Below are 27436 nucleotides of genomic sequence, written 5' to 3' on the forward strand. Positions count from 1 at the left end.
TCAATTAAATATGACATGTGACAGGCCCCACCCTAGGTTCTTTTTTTTTAAACTAACTTTATTTTTATTTTTTAATATATTTATTTATTTATTTTTGGCTGCATTGGGTCTTCGTTGCTGCGTGGGCTTTCTCTAGTTGCCTCAAGCGGTGGTTTCTCTTGTTGCAGAGCACGGGCTCTAGGTGCGCACGGGCTTCAGTAGTTGTGGCACGTGGGCTCAGTAGTTGTGGCTCGCAGGCTCTAGAACGCAGGCTCAGTAGTTGTGGCGCATGGGCTTAGTTGCTGTGCGGCATGTGGGATCTTCCTGGACCAGGGCTTGAACCCGTGTCCCCTGCATTGGCAGGTGGATTCTTAACCACTGCGCCACCAGGGAAGCCCCCCACCCTACATTCTTAATGTATATTCACTCATTTAATCCGTACAGCAACCTTGTGGCTAGATATTCTTGTCCTCTTTTTACAGATGAGGAAATAGGGGCCCAGAGAAGTTAAGTTACTTGCAAAGTCGCACAGTCAGCGAGAGGTAAAGCTAGGATTTGAACCCTGTTCTAACTGGATTCCACCACATTTTCCTAATCCAACTCCACAAAGACAAGGCTCCTGAGCTCTGGCCCTTGGGAAGAAGAGAATGTTCAGCAAAGTAAATGTATGTCAGTGCAGAAATGCCTGGTGGACAGGGCGTTAAACGCTGGGTGCTCTGAGTAATGCGGGGCCTAGAGAAGGGCTGGGGAGCTCATGGACAGGAAGGAGCTTTGGGAGCTTGCTGACTGGGTCATTAGTCTCATCCTTGTTATGACCATTTCCAAGAGTAGGTTGGCCTATGGCCTGCCCTGGAGAGAGACTGCGGAGGCCTATCCCACACAGATATCCCAGAACCTCACTCAGACTTATTCACTCATTCATTCCCTAAATAGTAATTTTTCAATTTGATTTTTTGAAGGAGACCTTTGTTCGTGTATTGGTCACTTTCTGCATGTGAAACAGAGCTCAGAGCTAGGGATCCAGAGCAGAGCAAAACAGATAAAGGGGCTGCCCTGGTGAGCTCACAGACCAGAGAAGAGCTGGGCAGTAACTGGAGAGTCCCACAAAACCCGGATAAGAGGGGCATAAGGAGTGTGCAGAGTAGAGAAATGTGCCTGGTCCAGGATCACTGCAGAAGGCTGTTCTAAGGGAAGGACTTTTGAGCTGAGATCTGAAAGGTGAGTAGGAAGTAACCAGGTGAGGGTGGGGAGGGGAACATGCTAGACCACAGAAACAGCCTGTGCAAAGGCCCTGAGGCTGGAGGAAATGGACTTTTGAGGAATTAAAGGCACTGAGTGTCTGTAGCTCGGATCCCTGGGCAAGGTGAGTGTGGAAAGGGAGAGTGGGCCAGAGCCTTCAAGCCCTACAGCAATGGCCACGGAGTGGCATGCTTAGATTTCCATCTTTTGAAAAGATCAGGGGCAAGATGGTTGGTATCCAAGACTAAGTGACCAAGTGAGAACAGGTGGTAGCCGTGGGAATGGACCTATGTGGATGGTTTAAGAGATGTTTAGGAGGTGGAGGAGTGTGGGATGAACGATGGATTGGCTGTGGGTACAAGGAGAAGGAGGCCACGCGGGCGACCCCTGGGATCTGGCTTGTCTGAAGTGCCCTTCACAAGGCCTGACTCGCAGAAGGAGGGGTTCTGGGGGGGAGACAGGCAGTAGTGGGAGAGGACTTCACTCTGTGTGTGCCTCCTGCCCTCATCTGGTTTTCGTCTATTTTTTTCCCCAGCAGTGCTTAGATATCCTGGTTCATCCAGCATCAGGGTTTTGCCAGACAATATGGGAAAAGTCAGCAGGATGAAGGATTTTATGGTGTTGATAAGAGTGAGGTGATGGATCGTGGAACTGAGGGGAGGAAATAGAGTGAAGCGAGAAGGAGGCAGATGGGGGAGAGAAGGTTGAGGAGGCCAGTGATGGAAGTTCTCATGGGTGAAGGTCTGCAGTGGGGGGAGGCCTGGCCTGATGTCCCAGGTTGCTGGTACAAGAAATGGGCATCATGGTGTATAGATGTTGCATGGCCCAGACACCATCCTACAAGCTGGCCTTTCAGAAAAACTGGAGCCAAGCTTGACAGATTATGTTGTCCTAGAGAGGGGTCTCTGGTCCAAGGCTCTCTCTCCTTGGGCCTGAACCCATTTTTATTGACTCATCGGGGGTGCTGACAAAGGGCTGATCATATCTGGACGTGCCATGAAGCTGGAGGCGGGGAGGGTGTGATCAGCAAGGAGGTGCTTGAACTAGTGACTTTGGAAGCAAGTGGAACTGTTTCAGTCATGGGGCTCATCTGAGGTCACAGCTAGGAAGTGGCTCCCTGGTTTGGTTTTCTGTGCTGTGGATTCCAGATTTCAGAGGGTAGTTCCTTTCTTGTATCTTGCTCTGAGCCTGAGAACATGACACTGCTGAGTCTGCAGCCTGGGAGGGGAGTTGTAGCCAGCTAGGGGGATGGCCGGGACTGCATGCAGGAAGACTTCCTGGAAGAGGGAGCATCTAAGCTGAGCCTTGTAGCAGCTGGACAGAGTGATGGGGAGGGAGATATTGGCAAAGGAACAACAGAAGCCAAGGGCTGGCGATGGGAAGCACACTGAGCCTTTTTGGGATGCACTGAACATACAGTCTGAGTCTGGTCTGGCTCAATCTAAAGGGAATAGTATCAGATACTGACCAGATACCAAGGGCAGGGAGGTGGAAACAACCCACCCTGGCAGGGAGGAGTGTTTTATCACTGACATTGTTTAGAATTATAGGCACATAATGATAATAAAGTCAGGCTTTTTGTCGCTCTTATTATTGTTTTTAAGTTCTCTATAGCAAAGACACCCCGTTATTGTCTGCACCCAGGCTGACTGCTCACCTCCCTGCTGCCTTTGTCCCCCCACTTCCCCTTCCCAGCAGGGGGGAAAAGAGCCATAGAGATAGGAGCAAGATTTCAGCCTGTGCCTCAGAAGGCCCAGGACCCATGTGCACAGCTGCCCACACCTTACCAGGCCTGGGCTGGCATACCTTGGGGACCACTGGACTGCAGGGCTCCAAGTCCTGTGGTGTCCAGGGCTGCAGTTGGTGGTCAGAGGCAGAATTCTTGGGCTCTAGGGGAACCCCAGATCTCACCCTCCTAAACAAAGCCTTCCAGAGTAATAAGGACAGTAGTAATACCCTTTAGGGGTTACTTCCCAGCCCACAGATGTCACCCTCATGGGCACTCAGACAACAGCTGGACCCGGATAGTCCCGTTTCACCAATGAGACTTCAGAGTGACTCAGAACCGTGGCCAGCTGATGACCCCATGTCCCCCATCCTGATGGCACTTGTAACCTTTGCTGATATCTCCCTGCCACCCACCGCCACCCTCAGAGCCAGTGGGTGATCTTACAGCATAAGGGAGGCAGCCCAGAGGGTGAGAGGTCAGGCAGCTGCCTACGGCCCAGTGAGAGAGCCAGGAAGGGACCCACTGTGGCCAGGACTCAGAGGTGTTAACATCAAGAACTAGAGATTTGCGTTCTCTCTGGGATCTACCACTGACCAGCTAGGTGACCTTGGACCAGTTACATCCCTTCTTGGGTCCTTGTTTCCTCACCTGCAAAGTGAGGGGTTAAACTAGGTGATCCCTACCATCCCTTGCAGCCTGAAAATCTTCTCTGAGAGTCTCCCTGTCTTCTATCCTGGCAGCCTCCAAGGTGAGGTACGCAAGATGCTCATCGGGGTGCAGGAAAACATATCGTCTAAACAAGAAAATCATTCACGTTTGCTCATATTTACCAGGTGTAGACACACTGACACACTCTCCAGTCAGGGGGCAGGCAGCTTCATGTCTCAGGTTTCCAGAAGTCTCTGAGAAAGGGGTGACAAGGGCATCCTACTCTTTGGTTTGTTTTAGGCAGGTTATCCCAACTAATTAAACTGGTCAATTAATCCAGGTTAATCTAGACTAATTAATCTAGGTTGGATTTGTGGATTATATTAACCAGTTTTAACAAACTAACCCTCACAAAGTGGACAAGTGGTTTTGAAAGATTTCTCTGAGGACACTGGATTGTTAGTAATTCTGATAATGCTAGAGCATGGGGACAAGACAACGTGAGAATTAACACTTGGCTTTCCAGCACTATCACTTCAGTCAGCCACAAGGCAAGGAAAAAAAAAAGCATGAGACAAGAAGTCAGCACAAGGTTTTTTGTGTGAGGGGGGACACTATTTGAAATAGAGATTTACAGTCACTGGTTAATGATGAATCTCGCCTCTTGTGTATATTGTACCTTACGTCTACAGGTGATGGTTACTTGTATATAATATAATATATAGGGGTCGGTGAGCTCGATGTTTTTCCCTTTGGAAGGAGTAAATGATCAAAACAGTTTGGGGCCCACTTCTGTAACTTCCTGGTTACAGGAAGTGCTGCTTCCTTCCTATGCTGCTTCCTTCCTATGCTGCTGCCACTTCTGACACACCACCACCTTTGTGATCATGCTTTGCTCGAGTGAGATGCGATTTCTCCAGTTTTCTACCCGTTCCCAGGGCAAAGACTCCACTGCTACCTCTGGGCCCACAGAGCCCAGCATGGGGGTCTGTCTCCAACTGGGGACTTGGAAAATATGGGTTGAGTTGATGTGCTTCAGTTTACCCTTCGTGCTCTACTGGCCTTTCTAGCAGCAAAGACTTGGGGTCTGTCTCCTCTCCTGACCCCAAGGAGCCCCATCTTTCCCAGCCTGAACCACACTCTGGAGAAACGCAGCCCACCTTTCAAAGGTCTGAGCCTCAGGAGGGCCCAGCTAGGGTGAATGACCCTCGGCCTCACAATTAGAAGACCTTCTTCCCCAGCCATCCTTGGAATTTGTTCCTCTGAGAACAGCAGCACAGATAAGAAGCAAAATATTTGACACCGTATCCAGGCACAGGATCAAAGGAGACTTTGTTCCGTGTCCTAGAGGACTCTCCTGGGCTGGGAGTGCTGGAGACCTGGATCCCATTCCTGGTTCTGCCCTGTGTGTGTGGCCCTGGGCATGCTGACTCAGTTTCCCCTTTCATACCTCGTGATCTCTGGGGGTCTGGCCAGTGCTGCTTTTCTGAGATGTGAAGACTGAGATCTTTTTGGAGACCTGCTCTACTGAGTGGTTCTTTGCCCCTATCTGGAGGGTTTGGGTATGCTCTTGTCTCCAAACTAGGTGAAAGATGGGGACAGCTTGGAGCATTACTGTGAGACAACCAAAATGGGTGGAAGATGGGAAACTGAGTCGCACAAGAAACTCCCCAACCTGGAGCAGAGCCATCCCAGGGTTAGGTGGCAGGGCCCTCAGATCTCTGGAAGGGCTGTTGTGGGGCAGAGAAACGGATGTGGTTGGTGGGGCTCCAGGGATGGAGACAGGGCAGTGGGGGAAACTGTAGATTTCCGCTCAGTAGAAGGAGGAAGTCTAACGGTTGAGCTCTCCTGCCCCTGGAAGGGGTGAGCTTCCCTTCAGCAGAATGGTACAAGCCGAGACATGCAGACTTTTCAGATGGAATGGTGTGGAAAGGAGAGCAGAGAGCTGGGCTGCATGCCTCCCTGGGTCCCTGACCCTGGGCAGTCCTGGGTTATTGTGTCTGTTTCTTGCCCCCAGATGTAATAAGATCATTTGAGAGAGGGGGTTAGTGGGTCTGGCTGAGAATTAGATTAGAAGAGAATTAGAGCTTCAGGCTCTAAATCAGCACTGAGGGCTGGGGGAGGGGCATAAGGCTTCCTCTATTTTCATCCAGTTAAGGGGATTTTCATGCCTCCCAGCACAGATGACCCCTGAATCACTCCTGAATCTTTAGATCTTTAGGTGTCGCCTCTCCGAAGAGAAAAGGAACATAGGCACTTTGTGCTTCTGGTTTAATCTGTAAGCCCTGTTCAAAGTCCTAAATATTCATTTCATTTCATTTTATTTATTTTTGGCCGTGTTGCGTCTTCCTTGCCGCACACGGGCTTTATCTAGTTGTGGCGAGCGGGGCCTACTCTTCGCTGCGGTGCACTGGCTTCTCATTGCGGTGGCTTCTCTTGTTGCAGAGCATGGACTCTAGGCACGCGGGCTCAGTAGTTGTGGTGCACAGGCTTAGCTGCTCCGCGGCATGTGGGATCTTCCTGGTCCAGGGCTCGAACCCGTGTCCCCTGCATTGGCAGGCGGATTCTTAACCACTGAGCCACAGGGAAGCCCAATATTCATTTCAATCCATTAATACAGGTAAATAGTTTAAAACCGTGCCTTCTTATAGTGAGCAGTCAATAGAAGTTACCATTATTACTTATTAAAAAAAATTTTTTTATTGAAGTATAGTTGGTTTACAATATTCTATTAGTTTCAGGTGTACAACATAGTGATTCAGTATTTTTATAGATACATTATACTCCATTTAAAGTTATTACAAAATAATGTCTATATTTCCCTGTGCTATACAATGTATCCTTGATGCTTATTTATTTTATACATAGTAGTTAGTATCTCTTAATCCCGTATCACCCCCTTCCCCCTTCCTTCTCCCCACTGGTAACCACTAGTTTGTTCTCTATGTCTGTAAGGCCATTTCTGTTTTGTTGTATACATTAGTTTGTTTTATTTTATTACCTTCCACATATAAGTGATGACACAGAGTATTTGCCTTTCTCAGTCTGACTTATTTCACTAAGCATAATACTCTCTAGGTCTATCCCATGTTGTTGCTGTGATTACTTATTTTGAATTTGCCTTGCGTTTACCATGTGCCAGGCAGTGTTGTAAATGCTTGTCAGGTATGAACTCATTTACTATTACCACCCCATTTTATAGATGGAAAACCTGAGGTCTAGAGAGGCTGACTCACCTGTCCAGGGTCTTTCGGCTGGTATGAGGTGGGGCTGATGTTTGAGCCCAGCAGGCGGGCTCCTGACTATGTCTGTAACCACTGCTATGCCACCTCTCGACGTTGTCATATTGATCTCGAGTGTCCTCTGTGTAATAAAGAAAGAAAGCGCCTTTGCCTCCATTCTCCCTTCAGAGCCTCCCAAAGCCTCAAGAGGGTTTCAGGCAGGGATGCACATTCCCATTTTATGGATGGGGCCCAGGGGCACAGAGAGGGACAATGACTTGAGCAGGGTCACACAGCTGACGAGGGCAGAGCAGAATGGAGCTGGGCCCCTGATCTCAGAATATCTGTGCACCATCGCTCTACAGAGCAGGGCTCCCAGCTGAAGCCTGGTGGGAGTGCGTGCTGGTTATTGAGGGCACTGCTCCCTTAAGGGGCCCCTTCCTTCATCACAAGGAGCAGAGCCAGCTCTATAGAGACGGCAAGCAAGCCAAAGGGAAGATGATGGGAAAAGCCGCCCTCTGCCAGGGAGAAGGTTGAGGCGGTCCTGAAGGTGCCTGAAGGAGGGGCGAGGATTGTCACCCTGCAGGGCCCCTTCTGCAGGAGGCCTAGGCAGAGAAGGCCCTGACTAGCCACGAGTAAAAGGGTGAAGGGGCAACCAACCTGCCCCACCATGCCCTGAGGTCACGTCAGGGACTGACTCTAAGGCCAGGGGTCAGGGAGGGTTAAAAGAAGCAGGTGCTCCCTGGGGAAACAATCATGGAAGCAGAGGTGGAGCCAGTGAAGGAGTGCAGGAGAGCTGGGTGCTGATCTAACTTGGTGCTGCTGTTTCTTTCTTTCTTTTTTTAATTAATTAATTTTTTGTTTTATTTATTTTTCGCTGCATTGGATCTTCATTGCTGCACGTGGGCTTTCTTAACCACTGCGCCACCAGGGAAGTGCTCAGTGCTGCTGTTTCTTTTTTCTTTTTTTTTTTTATTGTGGTAAAATATACAAAGCATAAAATTTATCGTTTTAACCATTTTTTTTTTCTTTTTTTTTTTCTTTTTTTTTTGCGTTATGCGGGCCTCTCACTGTTGTGGCCTCCCATTGCGGAGCACAGGCTCCAGACGCGCAGGCTCAGCGGCCCAGCCGCTCCACATGTGGGATCCTCCCAGACCGGGGCACGAACCCGCGTCCCCTGCATCGGCAGGCAGACTCTCAACCACTGCGCCACCAGGAAAGCCCATCGTTTTAACCATTTTTAAGTATACCATCCTGTGGTATGACTGTTGTGCAGTCATCCCGCCATGATTTTTTAATTTTGACTTCACTGTGGCCCACTCTATTCTTTAGTGGTTTGCTTACATGTATGGATGAAAAATGTGCGTTCAGTGCTAAAATATCATGTTTAGCAAAGGAACCGTACGTAGGACACTAACACACGACTTGCCCCATGCCAGGCACTGCTCTAAGGCAATGTAAACGGATAACTGTATGGAATCGTTTTGATTCCCCTATAAGGTAGGTTCTGTTGTTGACCCTAGTCTACAGATAAGAAGACCGAGGCACAGAGGGGTTTGGTATCTTTCCCACTCCCCGCACTCCGGCTCTTGTCTGGGCCCACTGGTTTGTTGAGGCCTCACTGTGTGCCAAGGCTAGAGGCTCTGTTCCACTACTTGCCTCATCTCACAGCAGCCCGGCCAGAGGTAGGTGCCGTGTGGTGCCGAGACTTAGAGAAGCTGAGTTGGGTTGGTAGCCGGGTCTCTAACTCTGAAGCCTGTGTCTTGACTACCTGCCCTCCATGCCTGCTGTTCAGGTGGTGAAGCTGTCGTGGGAACACCTGCGCGATTCTTGAGTGCTGGCCTGAACCCGCGTTTGTGTATTTAAAAGAATCTTGGAGAGAGAAATCCCAGGATCACAGCCCCAAGTGGCCCCGAGTTAGGAACTGGCTGTGTGCTCACAGAGCCTTTGGAGGTCAGGTTCCCACTAGTTGTGTAACCTCAGGAAAGTGCCTCCGTCGCTCTGAGCTGAGTGCAGCTCGCTGCGTCCAGGAAGTGGGGATAGTTCTCCCCACCCCAAGGCGGCTGTGAGGAGTAAATGGAATAGTGAACGGGAAGGACTGTGCAAATCATGCAGCAGGGCTGTATAGCAGTGGCTCTCAGAGTGGTCCCTGGACCAGCTGCGTCAGTGCCACCTGGCAACTTGCTAGAAATGCAGAATTCTCAGGATCCACCCCAGACTTGCTGAATCAGAAACTCTAGGATGGGCCCAGCAGTCTACATATTAATCAGCCTTCCAGGGGCCCCTGATGTGCTCTCAAGTTTGAGACCCACTGTTGGGAGAGATTCTTGCAAAGTGTAAATGAGATACTGTCACCAGTCCTGGCAGAATCAGTCTCGGGGCAGAAGTGCCTCTTCAGCCCGGGGTGCTGGCATCTTTCCTGTAATCTTCGTCCTCCAGTGAACCTCCCACCCTCCTGCCCTCCCTGGCCTGCAGGTCCAGCCTGAACAGATGTGGGCAGAGCCCAGAGAGGCTGGAAATGGGGAGAAGTCCTCACCATCCTCTCCTGGCGTCTGTTGCAGACACTGCCTGGGGAATTGATTAAGGCTGCACAGTGGCATTTATCTCCAGGTTGATACACAGGTTGGGGAGAAGCAGTTGGGAATTTCCCATCACCCTCCTGTGTGGCTGGTCCAGGAAATGGAGGGTTGGGCTGCCCAGGCTCGGGCAGGAGCAGGCAGCCCTCAGTCATACCTGGGGACTCTTCCTATAGGGAAATGGGTTGAATGATGGAAGGAAGCTATTTTCTGATCTAAAACCCCAGCTGCTGAGAAGTGGCCCAGGAATGGGCCTCGAGGCCGGGCTTCCCAGCTCCATGTTTCTCTCAAAGAGCTGAGACCTGTGGAGGGACATCAGGCCTTGACTCCTGGTCAGCCATCTGCCCGCTCTCCCCCGATCAATCAGGCTTCTCTCCTCCTGAGTCCAGACAAGGACGGCCTCAGAATCATCCTCCTCTCACCATATTCCACAGCCCCTCCAGCAGATTGGAGCTGGGCATGAAATGAACCCACTTATTTCTTCCTTAGACGCAGCCCACAGCTGAAGAAAGAAAATACTTGCCCTCCCTAATGGCAGGGACTCTATCCACCTCAGCCCTGACAAGTCACACCCTGGTTATAGACTTTGACACCTCCCTCCGTGGTCTCAGGTGGCAGCTCAGCTAGCGTGCAGAGCCCTGCCCCGGCACCTTTCCAGTCATGGCCCTCATTGCTTCTCTGCATTTGCTCAGGCCCCAGCTGAATTGGACCCTTGGGTTCCCTGGGTATGCCTTTGCCTGCCCACCCCTCACCGCGTGGCTCAGTGCAGAGCCTTCCACCTGCAGTGCCGTCCCTACTCTGTCCTGGGCTCGCTCCGCTCAGCCTTGAAGGCTTAGCTCAAACACAGCCTCCTGGCAGCCCTTACCCACTCGCCAGGTTTCAATCTCCCTGCTACCCCAAATTGAGTTTGCCGGCCTTTCCCATCAGTCTGGGCTCCTGGGGGGTAAGGATCGTTCCTGCCTCTGCCCCATGGTTCCCAGCACAGGCTGGACTCACAGAAGGTCCCAGTGATGCTGCCTGGACTCACTCTGGGCCCCAGGTCCCTGCAGCAGGGCAGGGTGAGAGCTGATTTGTAGGTCCACTGACGACAGAATTCAGGCTCCCTGGCCAGGTGCCCATCCCAGAACAGAGCTTCAGGGCTTCAGCCCTACTCCAGGATCACTGTGGGGCTCTAAACAAGGCACCTTCCCCCTTTGTTTCTCAGTGTCTCTCTCTGTCCAAAGACAGATCCAGAAGTTCTGCCAGAGAATGGACAGTAAGCAGGAAGTGGAGCTGCCAGATTTTCAACCTCTGGGAGGCATCTTTAAAAAGTCTCCGTGACCCTTGTCTCTCGAAACTCACAGATAAGGAAATTGTGGGGCAATAAATCTTCGTGGAGTTTTGGTCAGGACCTGATCAGGGTGAATAAACAGGAAGAAGGCCTGCTCTGTGTCTCCAGAGGGTCAAGGCAGGAACAGCTCTGAGGACTGGGTCAGCTGCCAGGCAGGCGGTCCCACTGCCCTCACGGCCCCCCTGGGTCTGGCACATGCGGGCTGCAGAGCCCTCAGCGAATTGTCCTAACAGGTGGGTAGGGCAGAGGCGTTACCATCTTATGGGTGGACAAACAAAACCCGAGAAGGGGACAAGGTTTGCCCAAGGTCATGTAGCAAATTGGCATCAGAATTAGGACTCTCCAACCTGACCAGCAAGCCTGCTGTGGAAGAGACAGTCCCAGTCCCTGGCTCCTAGTACCCAGAAGGGGTGTTCAGGAAAGGTCGGTGGAGTGAGTGAAAGCTCAATCCAGGAGCCAAGTCAGTCTCCCCCTGGGTGCCTGCCTGTGTGGTTTGGCCTGTGGGTGGGCAAAGCTGAAGGGAGAGGACCATTTGGCGTTGACAGTCCAATGGATGGTTGGATGGATAGATGGTGGAAAGATGGGAGAAACACAGGGAGCAGGACGGGAGGAAGGGAAGGGAGTATCCATCAGCTGACCTTCTACTTAGTACTGAAACCGAGCGGGACCCTGTGGGGCTCCTGGACACAAAAGCCTTTCTGGGTCCCCCGTTTCTTACTTGCAGGGTAAAGGCTTCAGCCTCCTAGACCTTCCCAGAGTTCCAAAGGGCAGATTCAAAAAGCCACTAACCAGGGAAATAGGGAATGCTGAAACAAAGGGGGAACAGTCAAGAAACTATACTGCAGTGATTAAAGCAGGATCCTGGTTCCTCCTCAAGGGATATACCTAACAATATCTTTGGACTCTTCTGCAGGAACTAAGAGCCCCACCCAGGTGGAGGGTGGCAACTTCCGGCTGAGCACAAGATTTCGGGAACACTGCTCTGTTACCTCACCACCAGCCAATCAGAAGAAAGTCACACACCCTGCAGCCCTCGCCCCAAATTTGGCCTATGAAAACTTCTGCCCCAAAACCATCGGGGAGTTTGGGGGTTTTGAGCACAAGCCACCTTGCCTGGCCCTGCAGTAAACCTTTCTCTGCTCCAAACTCCGACGTTTTGGTTGCTTTGGCCTCGCTGTGTGTCAGGCACACGAACTTGTGTTCAGTAACAGTACCAGACACGTGCAAAGCATTTTACATCTGTTACCTCATTTAATCGTGGACAAGGCCCCGTGAGGCAGATCCGAGGGTACTCTTTTACAGATGAGGATGCTGGGGCCCAGAGACAAATGAGGGTCCGGGATTTGAACCAGTTGCCTCCTCTTTCCCCTCCCTGTGTATCAGGATGGGGACCTCATAGACTAGAGAGATCGCTCAGGCCTTGGAACTTGGGAAGCCCACTGGAGGCGGTTCTATTTGAGCCAGGCCCAGGAAGGTGGAGTGAGAAAAGGGGGCATCCTAGGAACCCAGCTAAGTGTCAGCCTTGGACTTACCTGGGCTGACTTACCAGCTCAGACTGGTCTGGGCTGACTTGGCTCTAGGCAGAGAGAAGGGGTGTGAGCAGAGATGGGGTGTCTGGGAAAGCCAACGCTTTGAGGGGAGAGCAGATAAACCAGTGTGGCTCAAAGGGCAGGTGTGTGGAGATAAAGGGAAGGCCGTCAGGGAATGTGCAGGGGCCTCAAAACCCAAGTCCAGCCGAAGGCTTTATCCTGAGGACAGAGGGGACCTGGGGCTGGGGTGAGTCTTAAGGGAAATGACAGAGTCAGAGTGGGGGCAGGATAGGAGGCCTGGGCTGGGGTGGAGGAGAAATGGAGTCACGGAGAGAAAAGGCTGGCCAGGCCTCACACAGCTTGAGGAAAGGGTCAAGAGCAAGGGTGCCGGGGGGGCAGGGGAGGGCAGGTCATCTCAGGAGATGCCCTGTTCCTCCCGGGGGCCCAGGCACCTGGCTCTGGGCAGTGTCAGATGTCAGGAGGGGAGGTGCTCCCTCGGGCCTAATCTCATCAGGAGGAAAGAGGCATTTTCTTGGCGCTCTCTCTGACTCAGCCTGTATTTCCTGTGGGCCTGCGGGGAGGCATCTGTGCTGGACCAGAAGGACCACAGAGCTGGAGGAGGGGTGATAAAGGCAGAGGTGGGAGGGTGCTCGAGGCAGAGAGAACCTGGAAAGAGGACTGTTATTCCATGCTGGCTGCAGGGTGCCTCAGCCTCCACTGCTGATGGGCCGTGGGTGGTTGAGGCCTGGCGGGGGTGGGGGCGTCCCCAGGCAGCATGGTTCTGCTTTCCTGCCTGGGAAAGCCGTGCCCATGGAGAGAACCAAAGGGCTTCCTCAGCCCTTCCGCCCTTCGCCCCACACTCCCACCAAGACCCTCAGGCCCCACAGCACAGGGCTGAGCGAGGCTGCTGGCCTCTGCTGCCAAACCCAAGTCTGTGTGCCCCGTGCACAGTGAGGCCAAACAAACCGAAATGTCGGAGTTTGGAGCAGAGGAAGGTTCATTGCAGGGCTGAGCAAGGAGAATGGGGGAGGGGGCTCACGCTCAAAAGACCCAAACTCCCCCGTGGTGTTCAGGGAAGAGTTTTTTACAGGCAAAATCCGGGGTGAGGGCTTCAGGGTGTGTGAGTTTCTTCTGATTGGTTGGTGGTGAGGTAACAGGATGGTGTTCCAGGAATCTCCTGCTCAACCTGAAGTGACCATCCTTCTTCTAGGTGAGGGCCTTAGTTCCCGTAGAAGAACTCAAAGATACATTGTTACGTGTATCCCATACATCCCTTGAGGATGAAGCAGAGCTCTGCTTTATCGCTGCACTTTTGTTTGACTGCTTTTCTTTCGTTTCTGCATTCTCTCATCTCCCTGGTTAGTAACTGTTTGAATCTACCCTTTGGAACTAAGGGAAGGAAGGTCTAGGAGGCTGCGGGCTTTTGTACCCTGGAGAGACATGCACAAATAAATGCCTTTCGTCTCCGGGTTCTTCTGAATCCACAGGGATTGTTAGTTAGCTTCTCACATGCCTCATCAATGTGGTGAGCACCGAGGGTCTGAACTCTGCACCTAGCGGGCTGCTTTGCACTTTCTGGTTTGGGATTTTTACTCAGATCCCCAAAATGTTGGGCCCTCAGCACGTACCTGTCATGTACTAAATCAAATCTTAGTGTCCTGTAAACACTGGGACCACAACGGTCTTCACAGCAAACATCTGTTGAGGACTAAGTATGCACTGGCATTGCTCCATGTACTGGGCGGATTATCTCATCTAATTTTCAGGGCAGCCCTGTGGGAGAGTGTGGACCCAGGACTAAACAGCTCGGTTCTGGATTCCAGCTCAGCCACCTACTTGCTGTGTGATTTGGGGCACGTTACTTAACCTATCTGTGCCCCAGTTTTCACATTTGTAAAAATGGGGTGATAATAGTTGCAGGAAGAGGGGGACGCCTTCCAGGGCCCAAGAGTGGGCTCTTGTCTAACACTCAGGAATGAGTTGTCCGAGAAGATACATGGGCTGACAAAGCAAAAGACTTTATTGGAAAGAGGCACCCGGGCGGAGAGCAGTGGGGTAAGGGAACTCAGGAGAATTGCTCTGCCACATGGATCGCGGTCTCAGGTTTTATGATAATGAGGTTAGTTTCCAGGTTGTCTCTGGCCAGTCATCTTGCTTTTGTCCACATTTGGTCTGACTCAGGGTCCTTCCTGGGGGCGCGCATCTCTCAGCCAAGATTGATTCCAGCACGAAAGTTTCTGGGAGGTTGATAGGATATATTATAGGCTGGCGTCTGCTCCCTCCTTTTGGCCCCTTCTGAATTCTTCTGTCTGGCAGTAGCTTGTTAGTTCCATGTTCCTTATTGGGACACCTCCTGTTGTGAGATAACTCTTGCAAGCGGTCATTATCGTGCCTGGCCAGGGCGGGCGGTTTCAGTCAATGGTTCTCTAACACCTGTACTAAACCAGATTGCTGTCAGGGTCAAGTTAGTACCTGGAACATACTTCACATATAATAAGCAATGTGTTAGCTATTATTTGTTATTATGCCTGATTTTACTGGTGAGGAAATAGACACATTAAGTAACTGGCCCAAGGTCACATGGGCACAGTGGACATGTCCTATAATTACACTGTTTAGCTGGGTACCCGGTAGCCACGTGTGTCTCTTGAACACTTGAAATGGTAGTGCAACTGAGGAGCCAAATTTTACATTTCAATTCACTTTAATTGATTTTAATTTAGAAGCCATGTGTGACTAGAGACTCCGTGTTGGACAGAGCTGCTGCCTGGGTCCCATACCCAGTGACCTGATTCAAGTGATTCTAATGTGCATTCAAAGTTACAAACCACTGCCCTGTGCTTTAGCAGCCAATTAAGATCGTGGCATCTCATCCTTTCCCGCTCTCAGCCATTTCCCTGAGAAGTGTACACGTGTGGAGAACAGTGACTGAATTGCCCCTTTACCCTGCACAGAATAAGCACTTTACAGACCTTGGATTTTTCTGCTTTGAGGTGTTCTGTTCTTTGGTTCAGGATGTTGGGCTCTTTCAGAAGTTTGTTCTAGAGCCTTCTGTCTCACAGGCAAGTTTTCAGAGTCAAGGCTACTAGTGACTTACTGTAGAATCGTTGCATGTAAATAGGGTAAAAGTTTTCTGGAGGCCTCTATGGTAGGTGGCAGTGGAACAGGAGGGAAGGGGACAGGGCACAACCTTTAAAAGAATGGCATAATAGAACATGACAAAAACTGGTTAGAACCAACTAGGTCCAAGATGGCAGAAGATTCGACTTCCCATAGACCTTGAGCCTCATATGCTCATTGTAATTCATTAGCTAAGTGACACACCCACCAACGCCATGACAGTTCTGAGGCCAACCATCAAAGTTCAAAAAGCAGATGGTGGCCCAATTCCTGGAAATCTCCACCGCTTCCCCAAAATAGTTGGAATAATCCTCCTATTCATTAGTCTATGAAATTACGCAGCCCATAAAAACTAACCACCCCATATTTCAGGGCCTCTCTCCTGAGATGGCCCACACTCCATCGGTGGAGTGTGTTTCTCTCTAAATAAACCTACTTCTTACCTATCACTTTGTCTCTCACTGAATTCATCCTGTGACAAGACATCAAGAACCTGAGCGTCATTAAGTCCTGAGACCAGGTGTGTGATCTCAATTAAAAGATCATGGGTTCAGGCTTCCCTGGTGGCACAGTGGTTGAGAGTCCGCCTGCCGGTGCAGGGGACAGGGGTTCGTGCCCCGGTCCGGGAAGATCCCACATGCCGCGGAGCGGCTAGGCCCGTGAACCATGGCCGCTGAGCCTGCGTGTCCGGAGCCTGTGCTCCACAACGGGAGAGGCTACAACAGTGAGAGGCCTGCGTACCGCAAAAAAAGGAAGAGAAAAAAGACCATGGGTTCAAGGACTTCCCTGGTGGCACAGTGGTTAAGAATCTGCTTGCTAATGCAGGGGAACACGGGTTCCAGCCCTGGTCCAGGAAGATCCCACATGCCACGGAGCAACTATAAGCTCATGAGCCACAACTCCTGAGCCTGCGCTCTAGAGCCCGCGAGCCACAACTACTGAAACCCGCGTGCCTAGATCCCATGCTCCACAGCAAGAGAAGCCACCGCAATGACAAGCCCGCGCACCGCAAAGAAAGGTAGCCTCGGCTCGCCGCAACTAGAGAAAGCCTGCGCACAGCAACGAAGACCCAACGCAGCCATAAATAAATAAATTTTTTTTTTTTTTTAAAAAAGGCCATGGGTTCAAGTCCCAGTCTGGGTTTGTCCAGGTTCAAGTCCCAATTTGAGTTGCACAGTTTCAGCAGGGTAACCAACTTTTCCCTTTTTGCTTGAGACTTTCCTGATTTTAGCACTGAAAGCCCTGCATCCCAGGAATACCCACCCCACACACATCCTGGACAAACCAGAACAGTTGGTCACCTCCTTCTGTGGAGAGCGACAAGGTCTCTTCTTGCTTCCATGGTTAGGCAGAGACCTGCATTGACAGCAGGGGGGCCTTGACCTCAGCTGGGCCTTGGCATCCTGAGCCAGATATCTCACTCTGTCCTGTGGGTGGATCAGAGGCCCTGATAAGGACTTCAGGTGAATTAAAAAGGTGCTTTCCTGTCAAATTTGGGGTCAAGGCCAGGGTCTAGATAAACTCTATTATGGATAATTGTCAACCCAGGATTAGAGTCAAGACATGGGACCCACCCATAATTAGGCATGTATTGTGTTGATTCTTGGTCTTTGTAGATCACCTTCAAATAAAGAGTCCTTTACCCTTATGGTAATCTTCTTTCACTTTGTAAAGCTAGGAAACTTGTGATTGTGATCTCCCTCTTTTAACTGTGGCTGAGGTAAGTGTGGTGGTTCAGACCCTCCCAGGAGGCGTGTTTGGGGGCAGCTCGATGACCACAAGGTCAGGTTTTAAGGGAAAAAATAAAATTCCAAATATGAAATGTGGAAACAGAAACTTACTAAGGGGACAATGGTAGCCAGGAATGCCAGACTCCTCCCCACCGCTGACGTTCAAAGACCAAATCAGGTAATTTCATTCTCCCTGAGGCCAGGAACAGCACAATTAATGAATAATCTATTATGCTGCTTTGTACCACACCCAGTTTGGGTTCGGTTTCAGCCACCCCGCAGGTAACCCTTGTCCTGCAATGATTCAGGGCTAGGCTGGGAAGATAGGCCTCTGGAGCCAGGCAGGAAAATCTCTGTGTCTCTGTCTCCATCTCTCTCACACACGTCAGAGAGGAGCACGAGGTGTGAAGAGGGACATCTGGACCACGTCTCGGCTTCTGCTTGCCATCTCCACTCCTACTAATTTGATCTTGGTCAAGTCACTTCCTCTGCACCAAATGGGGACAACAGGCCTCAGGAGAGTTGTAAGGGATAAGACAGGCAGCAAGCCATTCCACTGTCAGGCACTGAGATGTAAACTCAGTGGGGACTTCCCTGGTGGTCCAGTGGTTAAAACTTCTCGCTTCCACAGAAGGGGGCATGGGTCCAATCCCTAGTCGGGAACTAAGATTCCCCATGTGCTGCACGGCACGGCCAAAAAATAAAAATAAATAGATAAAAAATAAACTCAGTGGGGTGTTAAACCCAGCGATGACTAAATCTTTTTGCAGGGCAGGGAATTCACAGCACAAAGAGCCTAATCCCATGGCATCAGGCCAGCTAAGCACCCTTGGGATAGCAGCAGCAGAATGGGTGCCACCACCTGCTTTGTGCCCTAATGGGCTGGCCCGCTACGCCTAGGAAGACCTGCTATGGCTTTGATGTGGGCCCAGCTGCATGGGACCGGGCAGGATAGAACAAGCGGCGTGGGGTAAACCTGTCCCGGATCTATGTTCTGGCCCAGCCCGTGGGCAAGGGCCTCACAGTGCTGAAGGCCCGCTGTGGTCCTCGTTTTCAGGCAAGTGCCTGCTTGTGGGGAAAGTAAAACTCCTGCTCTCTGAATTGCTGCGTCCTTAAACTCATTCATGCACTGATAGACACAGGCACGCATGTGCAGTACGTGCACAGACACAAACACCCAAACAGATGCCCAGGTGCACACCCACCCACAGGGGTACGCGAGCACGTAGGAACACCCTGATCAGGGCAGTGTTCACACACAGACTTGCACACACCGTGCACACACATTCGCACAAACTTCACCCACATATATGCATGCGCAGTCCTATACCTGGGGCAAAGGGAGAGACGGCCCACCTGGCTTGGTGCCACCCACCCACTTCTGTAAGTTTCCCTCATGGCTACAAGTCTGGAAGAACCTTGGCAGGGGAGGTAAGGTGTTAGAGCCAGGTGGGGTGGGATGGGGGAGAGGAGTTCGGCACAGGGGTCGGGGGCCATGATGTTCACGCTGCTCGGAGGCTGGCCGGCCTCATCAGTGGAGGCCAATAGCCCCTTCGCCAGAGGACGTCCGCTTGGTTTACTGAGCCTCGTTTTCCTTTGCTGTGAAGTAGGGGCGATAATGGTCACGACACTTCCCCTTGGGATTGAGGTAGCATCCAGGGTGTAATGAGTGTGAAAGAGGTTTCGTCATCGTTATCTGGAGAGCTGCACCTCCTCCCAGCTGTGTGACTCCAGGAAGGTTGCTTCACTTTTCTGCCTCAACCCCTACATCTGTAACAGGGAGCAAGGTAGCACCTAAGTTCATACAGGGGAAGCGCTTGGAACGGAGCCTGGCACATAGCAAGCACCCGAAACTAAGCGTTGCTACTGCCATAGAGGTGACTGTGAGCTCCAGGAGAGCATTGCCCAGGCCTCTTACGGCCCCTGACCCTGAACCTGGAACCAGAGCCGTCCCCTAGGTGTGAAGGGAGAGCGCTGAGAGTGGCCAGAGGGGCCAGGACTGTTGATGCTGGCCAGGTCATGTTGATTTCAGCAGGCATGACTGGCCCCCTCACCCCACAGCCCACCATGGGCACCAAGGCTGCTTTATCCCCCTCCCATGTTTTTCACTAACACGTCCCATCCTCTCCATCCCCTCTGCCCTGCTTCAGCCCAGGCAACTGTCATGATTACCTCAGCAATCAGAGGAATCCACCTAAAAGCGAAAACTGGTCCTCCTCCTCCCCTGCTATAACCCCTGCAGCAGCTCCCATTGCCCTCAGAGTCCAAGCCCTTTCACATGGCTCCTGAGGGGATCTGGGTCCTGCCTGCTTGCCCACCTCTTCCCTGCAGGCTCCTGTGCCCTGGCCACACCAAGCACAGGCAGCCATTGCCTGTCTACCATTGGTTGGGCCTGCCTGGGGCAATGTGTTAGTCAGGACGGGTGGGCTATGCTCTGTGACAAGTATCCCCACTATTTCTCTGCGGTTCACTCTACAAGTTTAATTCTTTGTCATGCTATATGAGTCAGTTTGGGGCAAGGTGCCCTATTCACACAGTCCCTTGGGGACCCAGGAAGATGGAAGCTGCACCATCTGGAACATGTGGCCTCCTCATCCCTCCAGCCAAGGACGAGAGTTCTGGAGGGTCACCGGCAGGTCTTACACGCTTCAGCCTGGAAGTGGCACACATCACTCCCACCCACGATCCACTAGCTAGGACTAATAGTGGCTGCCTAACTGCAAGGAGGCTGGGATGTGAGGGGAGCAATGGAATGTCTGGTGAGCATCACCATGGGCCACAGACAGACGACCCCCACCCCCACCCACAACTGCTGCTCAAGGCGAGGCAGGGGTGGGGGCCCAGGAGCTGAGCCTGCTGACTTGCCCCCTACTTTCCCACCCACAGCCCAGGCCCCAGGCTACTCCTCAGCTGCCACAAATTGCCAAGACCCCAGGGAGATCGTTATCCTTGCTCTTCTTTCCTTAGATGATCCTTAGGACCTGTTTCTCTCAGGGCTCAGTGCAGAGAAAAGCTGTACTGCTCCTTAGCAAGTGCAGGCATTTATCTTACAGACAGTGAGTAAATCCCTTTCTGATTCTATTTCCCTCGTCGAATTGACCACTAGGAAGCTCCGACACAAAACCTCCCCTGTGTGCTGGTACTGGCAGCACACAATCGTAGCTTGACTCCCCCTACATTTCAGGTGATCTCTTTTTGTTCCTGCATTTTCCCTCTGTCCCCATTTCCTCACCATGGCTTTTTTTATTTCCTTCTATCTGTGTTTTCTCTATTTCTGTAAGGCTTCTTACATCGTTTCTGGGATTGGATGGGCATTGTTAGGCAGTCCCTGCGTTCCGTGCTACTTCCTGTAGCTCTGGCAAATGCAGCCAGGGTTTTGGGCAAAGCTCCCTAAAGGAAGGTTGAAATGTCTGAGCTTCACAGGACAGACCTGCCGCCACGAGGCTGAGGGTACCTGGTGCTGTGTAAAGGGAGGGCACCTGGGAGCTGGGGGAAGGAAGGGTTTGGACTCATAGTGATGGGTACAGACAACAGTGGGCTGGGAAGAGCAAGCCAAGCAGAGGGAAAGGCAAGGGTGAAGGCCCAGAGGACTGGAAATGCAGGAGCAGGTACCAGGGACGCTGCGTGGTGTGCTTTGTCTGGAAGGAGCCGTTTAGAAGATGAGCAAGAAAAAGTGAAATCTTGGGATATAGGGTGGGACCCAAGCTGAGTTTGGCCTTGATCCTGTAGGACAGCAGTGAATGGGGAGCATCAAAGGGTGACCTAAGGTGGGGGCCGGGGAGGGAGGAATACAGCCAGGCTTGGTCTCCAGAACAATCCCTCTGGCTGCATGAGGAGCGTAGATGGGAAGGCCCAGTGGGTCAATGAGACTGAGGGGAGGGCGTTTGAACTGAGCAGCAGCAGGGCCAAGAGGAGGCCACATGGTATATATTTGGCCACTAATGAGCCCTAGACCCTCTTACAAGCCATTCATGATCCAGCCCTGCTCACCCCTCCAGCTCGTGTTCTCTTCATTCACATCATCCAGTTTACATGTATATGTGTGTGTGTGTGTGTGAATATATATTTTTCTTTTTAGCATCTCCTTACTAATCTTACCAAACCATATGTAGTTTCCCAAACATTCCACGTTCGCTTCTATCTCAGGGCCCTTGCTCAGGCTGTTCCGTCTGCCTGGGACACCTTCTCCCCCAGCTCACCCTTGTCCAGCCTACATGGCCAACTCCTTCGCATCCTTCAAATCACAGTTCACATGTCACTTCCTCTGGGAAGCCGTCCCTGACTGCCATGTAGAAACGTCCATTATTACCTATAGTACACTGGGTCCCAGTGGCCCAGACTCCACTAATGTCCTCACTCATAGGACTCTTCACTCCTGTAAGGCTGGGCTCAGGCTTGCTCTCTCCAAACCCCCAGTGCCTGGCACAGGTGGTACTCAGTAAATATTGAGTGAACAAATACAAGGCCGGATGAGGAGAGAGGGAAGGTCAAGATGGCTGGATGATAATAGTGGTAGTAATTATTACTGTTGAGCAAGGGATCTTAGTGTATCATCTCATTTCATCCTCATGACAAGTCTATGAGACAGATACTTTCTTTATCCTCATTTTACAGGTGAGGAAACTGAGACTTCAGAAGTTAAGCCATTTGCCCACCCAGCTGGCAAGCACAGAGCTGGAATTGCAGCCTGGGCAGGCTGGCTCCGGAGGACACTATTTCCCACTTAGCTGGGTGGGGAGGCTGGCCTGTCTGGTGAGGTGCTGGATGGGGGAGGGAACGGGGTGAGTTCTCTCTACGGTTTTTCTGCCTGTTTGTTTTCGCACACGAAGGGATGAAAAGCAAACAGGTCAGCAGTAGTTGTACGCCATCTCACCAGATCCCTGGAAGTAGCCACAATTATAGCCTGTTCACCTGGGTGCCCTTCATAGCACGTCACTGTCCTCACAGAACGGACCGCTGTCCTGGTCCTGCCCTCTTATGTCCTCTGCAGGTGAGACTCCGTGTGTCCTGCTGTCAGGTTGCGAGCCTCACAGCCCTTCTGTCCCATTTGTCTCCTGCAGATGTCATGGCACCCCCAGTACCGGAGCTCCAAGTTCCGCCATGTCTTTGGCAAACCAGCCAGCAAGGAGAACTGCTACGACTCCGTGCCCATCACCCGCAGCGTCCACGACAATCATTTCTGTGCTGTGAACCCCCACTTCATTGCAGTCGTGACTGAGTGTGCTGGTGGGGGGGCCTTCCTCGTCATCCCCTTGCACCAGGTAAGGGTGCCTGCTAAGCTCAGGCCCAAATAGCTCTCTGGAGGCAGCACAGGACAGAGGGAAAGTAGAAAGAGCCTCAGTTTGGGTTCCATATGTGAGTTCAATCCTAGCCCTGCCTGTTACCAGCCATGTGACCATGAATAAGTCATTTCACCCCTTTGAGTCTTGGTTTTCTCATTGAAAAAGTATACCTCTCCTGGGATTTCAGCTTCTAGCAGTTGTTTAGGACTCCTAGGACCTCCCCTCCACCCCACTGCAAAGTAATTCATTCATGAATAACATTTAATTCTTAATGCATTGCCGGGCTCACAAGACATTGGGGAAATCTCCAAAGCCTCCGCCTCTCTCCAAGAAAGGAAAAAAACCTTGAGCCGAAATTTAAGTAGGAGAGGTAAGCAGCAAGTGAACAGGAAGAACAGGCTTGTCCTGCGGCAAAGGTTGACGGTGTAAGTTGGGCCATATGCAATTGCTGATTTATTTAACAGTTTTTGACCCCCAGAATGGTGGTTTCATATAGACTAACTTCATAGCAGATCTTTTCAGAATCCTGAGTTTCTGCCTTGAGGTAGAATCTCTGAAGGGGCTCGAGGGATCCGGGCTTGGTAGTGCCTCTGGTTTGCAGCAGAAGCAGATAGAAGTTTTCTCCAGAGGAAAGCATTTCCAATGTGAACAGGATTCCCACAGATTAAGATCAGGGAAATTCATAGACGGAGAACACCAAGCCTGTAAAAGCCGCCGTGAGTAAGCATCCACTGAAAGAACGAACAACAGACTTACAACCCCTTTTAGAAGTTAAGATCACAAATGTAAATTGGAATCTCATAGATCAGGTTTTCTGATCCCAATGCAATTGAGTTAGAAGTCAATAACAAAAGATAAATTTTAAATGCCCATTCATTTAGAAATTGAAAAATACTTGGAAATGAATGAGAATGAAATACATCACAAAACTTAGGGAATGCCGGGAAAGTGGTGCTTCAAGGGAAATTTATAGCACTAATGCTTATATTAGGCGTAAAATTAACAACTAAACATTCAACCTGAGAAGTTAGAAAAAGGACAACAGAGTAAACCCAAAGAAAGTTTGAGGAAGGGGGTATTAAAGATCAGAAATCAGTGAAAAGAGCATCAAAGATCGATTAAAGAGGATCAGAAGAGCCAAGGGCTTCCCTGGTGGCGCAGTGGTTGAGAGTCCACCTGCCGATGCAGGGGACACGGGTTCGTGCCCCGGTCCGGGAGGATCCCACATGCCGCGGAGCTGCTGGGCCCGTGAGCCATGGCCGCTGAGCCTGCGCGTCCGGAGCCTGTGCTCCGCGACGGGAGAGGCCGCAACAGTGAGAGGCCTGCGTACCGCACAAAAAAAAAAAAAAAAAAAAAAAAGATCCAAAAGTTGGTTCCTAGAAAAGACTGATAGGCAAACCTCTGGAGAGATGGTCAAGAATAAAAGAGAGAAGGGGCAAAAAGCACCAAGAACAAACAAACAAAGTGCAATATCAGTAGAGCTTCAAAATATAAGACACTAATCTGAGCAGTTTTATGACAATATATTTGAAAACGTTGGCAATATGGACAAATTCCTACAAAAAAATATAACTTGTCAGGACCGATTCAAGTAGAAATAGAAAGCCTGAATGGTCCTTTAACTATTTTTAAAATTGCATGTTAAAAATCTCTCTTAAAGAAAACAGAAGAAGGAAAAGGCAGCCATAGAGTGACAAAATATATTGGCACAGTAATCATGACAAAGAGCTCATTTCCTGAGTATATAAAATGGGCTAGGGGAAAAAAAAAAATGAACAGGTATCTCATAGCAGAGAAAATCCAAATGGTTACTAAACATTTGAAAACGTGCTCAACCTCGTTAATAAACCACGATGAGATACCACTGCGACCCACCAGATTGGCAAAAATATAAAATCTAATAATAGTGAGTGATGAAGAGGCCACGGAGCCCTCTGAACTCTCAGGCACTTCTGGGGGCAGGGTAAACCGGCACACGTGTGTTGGAACAAAGTGTGACAGTTTCTATTAAAGAGGAAAATGCACAGACTTGGAGATTCCACTCCTAGGTGTTTACCATGCAGAACTGTGTGCTCATGTCACCAGAACACAAACACAAGAATATGCATGGGAGCATTGTTCGTGTTATCAATAAACTGCAAAAACCCAAATGTCCAAGAATTGAATATATAAATTACGGTATATCCATAGTGTGGAATATACACAATTATGAAAAGGATCAAAATATAAACACATACCACCACATGGATAAAGACAGTGTCAAGGGAAGAAACCAAATAAATTACAACGTCACTACCTAAAGTTAAAAACAGACTAAATTAAACTATACTTTAAGGGATGCATAAGTAGGTACAAAAATCTTAAAGAAAAGCAAGCAGGGGAGGATAGCCAGGATAATAGTTACCCACTGGGGGAGGGAGGGAGTTATGATTGGAAAGTATTCCATAGCAGGGAGTCTCCTTTGTGCTAGTAATAGTTCATGGCAGTTATATGTTTAAATTTATTTTCCAGCAATTCATTAAGCTGAACATTTACATTTTATGCACTTTTTAATATTATATTTTACACAAACACACACGTAAGGGTGACACTAGGTCCATGTGGTTTTACAGGCAATTTCTATGTAACTTTCAAGGAACTGATTATTCCAATCTTTTACAAACATTTTCAGAAAATAGGAAAAGAGGGACTGCTCCCCTTTTGTTCTGAGGCCAGTGTAACCTTGATTCCAAGACCAGACAGGAACAGAACAAGAAAGAAAAATATCACTCAAGAAGATGAATGCAAAATTGTTAGTTAATCAAATCTAGCATTGAATTAAAAAAAGATACCTTCTGAGCAAGTTGGATTTATTCCAGAAACTAAGGGTGGTTTAATATTAGTTAACCTATAAATGTAGATTATTTGCATTTGATAGAGTGCAGTACCCATTCATGATAAAAATTCTTTGCAAACTAGGAAAAGGGAATTTCACTAACATATAGGAAACAGAATTGTTTGAACTTTTTGTTTTGAAAGAATCTCAACCCTGCAGAAAAGTTGCAAAAATACTTGAATAAATGATTATCCTTGACTTAGATTCACCAATAGTTAACATTCTGCCAAATTTACTTTTTATCTTTTTTTATATCTTTCTCTCCATATGTGTGTATATAGAATCTAACTCAGGATCATGAATTATGTTGAGTTGTCATATCTCTTAGTCTACTTTATTTCATTATATTGACATTTTAAAGCAGTGAAGGCCCACTGTTTTGTAGGACATTTCTTTTTTGATTGTTTTGTTTTTTGTCTTTTGTTTTTCGATTTTTAAATTTTTTTATTTATTTATTTTTATACAGCAGGTTCTTATTAGTTATCTGTTTTATACATATTGGTATATATATGTCAATCCCAATCTCCCAGTTCATCCCACCACCACCACCACCACCGCCACAGCCCACCCCACCCCCTGCTTTCCCCTCTTGGTGTCCGTACTGTAGGACATTTCTAAAATTGGATTTGTCCCATTGTTTCCTTGTGATTAGATTCATGTTATACATTTTTGGCAAGAGTATTAAACAAGTGATGTATCCTCAGTTCATTATTACATCATGTAACACATGATATCAGTTTGTCCCATTATTGGTGATATTGGTGATATTTGTTATCTTTATTAATATGGTGCAAACATCATCATAAAGAAGGAATGTGAGAAACATCCCTTTAGGGAATTCCCTCATGGTCCAATGGTTAGGACTCTGCACTTCATTGCCATGGCCTGGGTCCAATCCCTGATCAGGGAGCTAAGATCCCAGGGCGTGGCCAAAAAAAAACAAAAAACAAAACTTGGCAAGAAGGTGCTGGCCTGCACAGTAAGATTAGAAAAATAACTTAAAGGTATAAGGATTGAAAAGGAAGAGGTAAAACCGCATTGTTTACTGATGTGATTGTCTACATAGAAAACCAAAAGAAAGTAGAGTCAAATAATTAGAAAAATGAGTGTTTGGCACTCCCAGACTCATTCTATGAGGCCACCATCACCCTGATACCAAAACCAGACAAAGATACTACAAAAAAAGAAAATTATAGACCAATATCACTGATGAATATAGATGCAAAAATTCTCAACAAAATACTAGCAAATAGAATCCAACAACACATTAAAAGGATCATACATCATGATCAAGTGGGATTTACCCCAGGAATGCAAGGATTCTTCAATATATGCAAATCAGTCAGTGTGATACACCATATTAACAAATTGAAGAATAAAAACCATATGATCATCTCAATAGATGCAGAAAAAGCTTTTGACAAAATTCAACACCCATTTATGATAAAAACTCTCCAGAAAGTTTTTATAGAAGCATGGTCATAGAAGCAACCTACCTCAACATAATAAAGGCCATGTATGATAAACCCACAGCAAACATCATTCTCAATGGTGAAAAACTGAAAGCATTTCCTCTAAGATGAGGAACAAGACAAGGATGTCCACTCTCGCCACTATTATTCAACATAGTTTTGGAAGCCCTAGCCACAGCCATCAGAGAAGAAAAAGAATGAAATGAATACAAATTGGAAAAGAAGAAGTAAAACTCACTGTCTGCAGATAACATGATACTATACATAGAGAATTATAAAGATGCCACCAGAAAACTATTAGAGCTAATCAATGAATTTGGTATAAAGTTGCAGGATACAAAGTTAATGCACAGAAATCTCTTGCATTCCTATAAACTAACAACGAAAGATCAGAAAGAGAAATAAAGGAAACAATCCCATTCACCACTACAACAAAAAGAATAAAATGCCTAGGAATAAACCTACCTAAGGAGGTAAAAGACCTGTCCTCAGAAAACGATAAGACACTGATGAAAGAAATTAAAGATGATACCAACAGATAGAGAGATATACCATGTTCTTGGATTGGAAGAATCAATATTGTGAAAATGACTATACTACCCAAAGCAATCTACAGATTCAATGCAATCCCTATCAAATTACCAGTGGCATTTTTTTTACAGAGCTAGAACAAAAAATCTTAAAATTTGTATGGAGACACAAAAGA

General features: G+C 49.0%; 1 protein-coding gene across 1 annotated transcript in view; it reads left to right on the forward strand.

The window, feature by feature from the left end:
* The window catches only part of CORO2A (coronin 2A), a 59962-nt gene that overhangs the window by 8276 nt on the left and 24250 nt on the right, over positions 1 to 27436 (forward strand). Inside the window, 1 exon segment of the mRNA XM_032633863.1 lies at positions 22162 to 22368. Within this exon segment, the coding sequence (XP_032489754.1) occupies positions 22162 to 22368 (207 nt within the window).

The sequence above is a fragment of the Phocoena sinus genome, chromosome 6 (assembly GCF_008692025.1).
Source record: "Phocoena sinus isolate mPhoSin1 chromosome 6, mPhoSin1.pri, whole genome shotgun sequence".
In the NCBI taxonomy this organism is placed as follows: Eukaryota; Metazoa; Chordata; class Mammalia; order Artiodactyla; family Phocoenidae; genus Phocoena; species Phocoena sinus.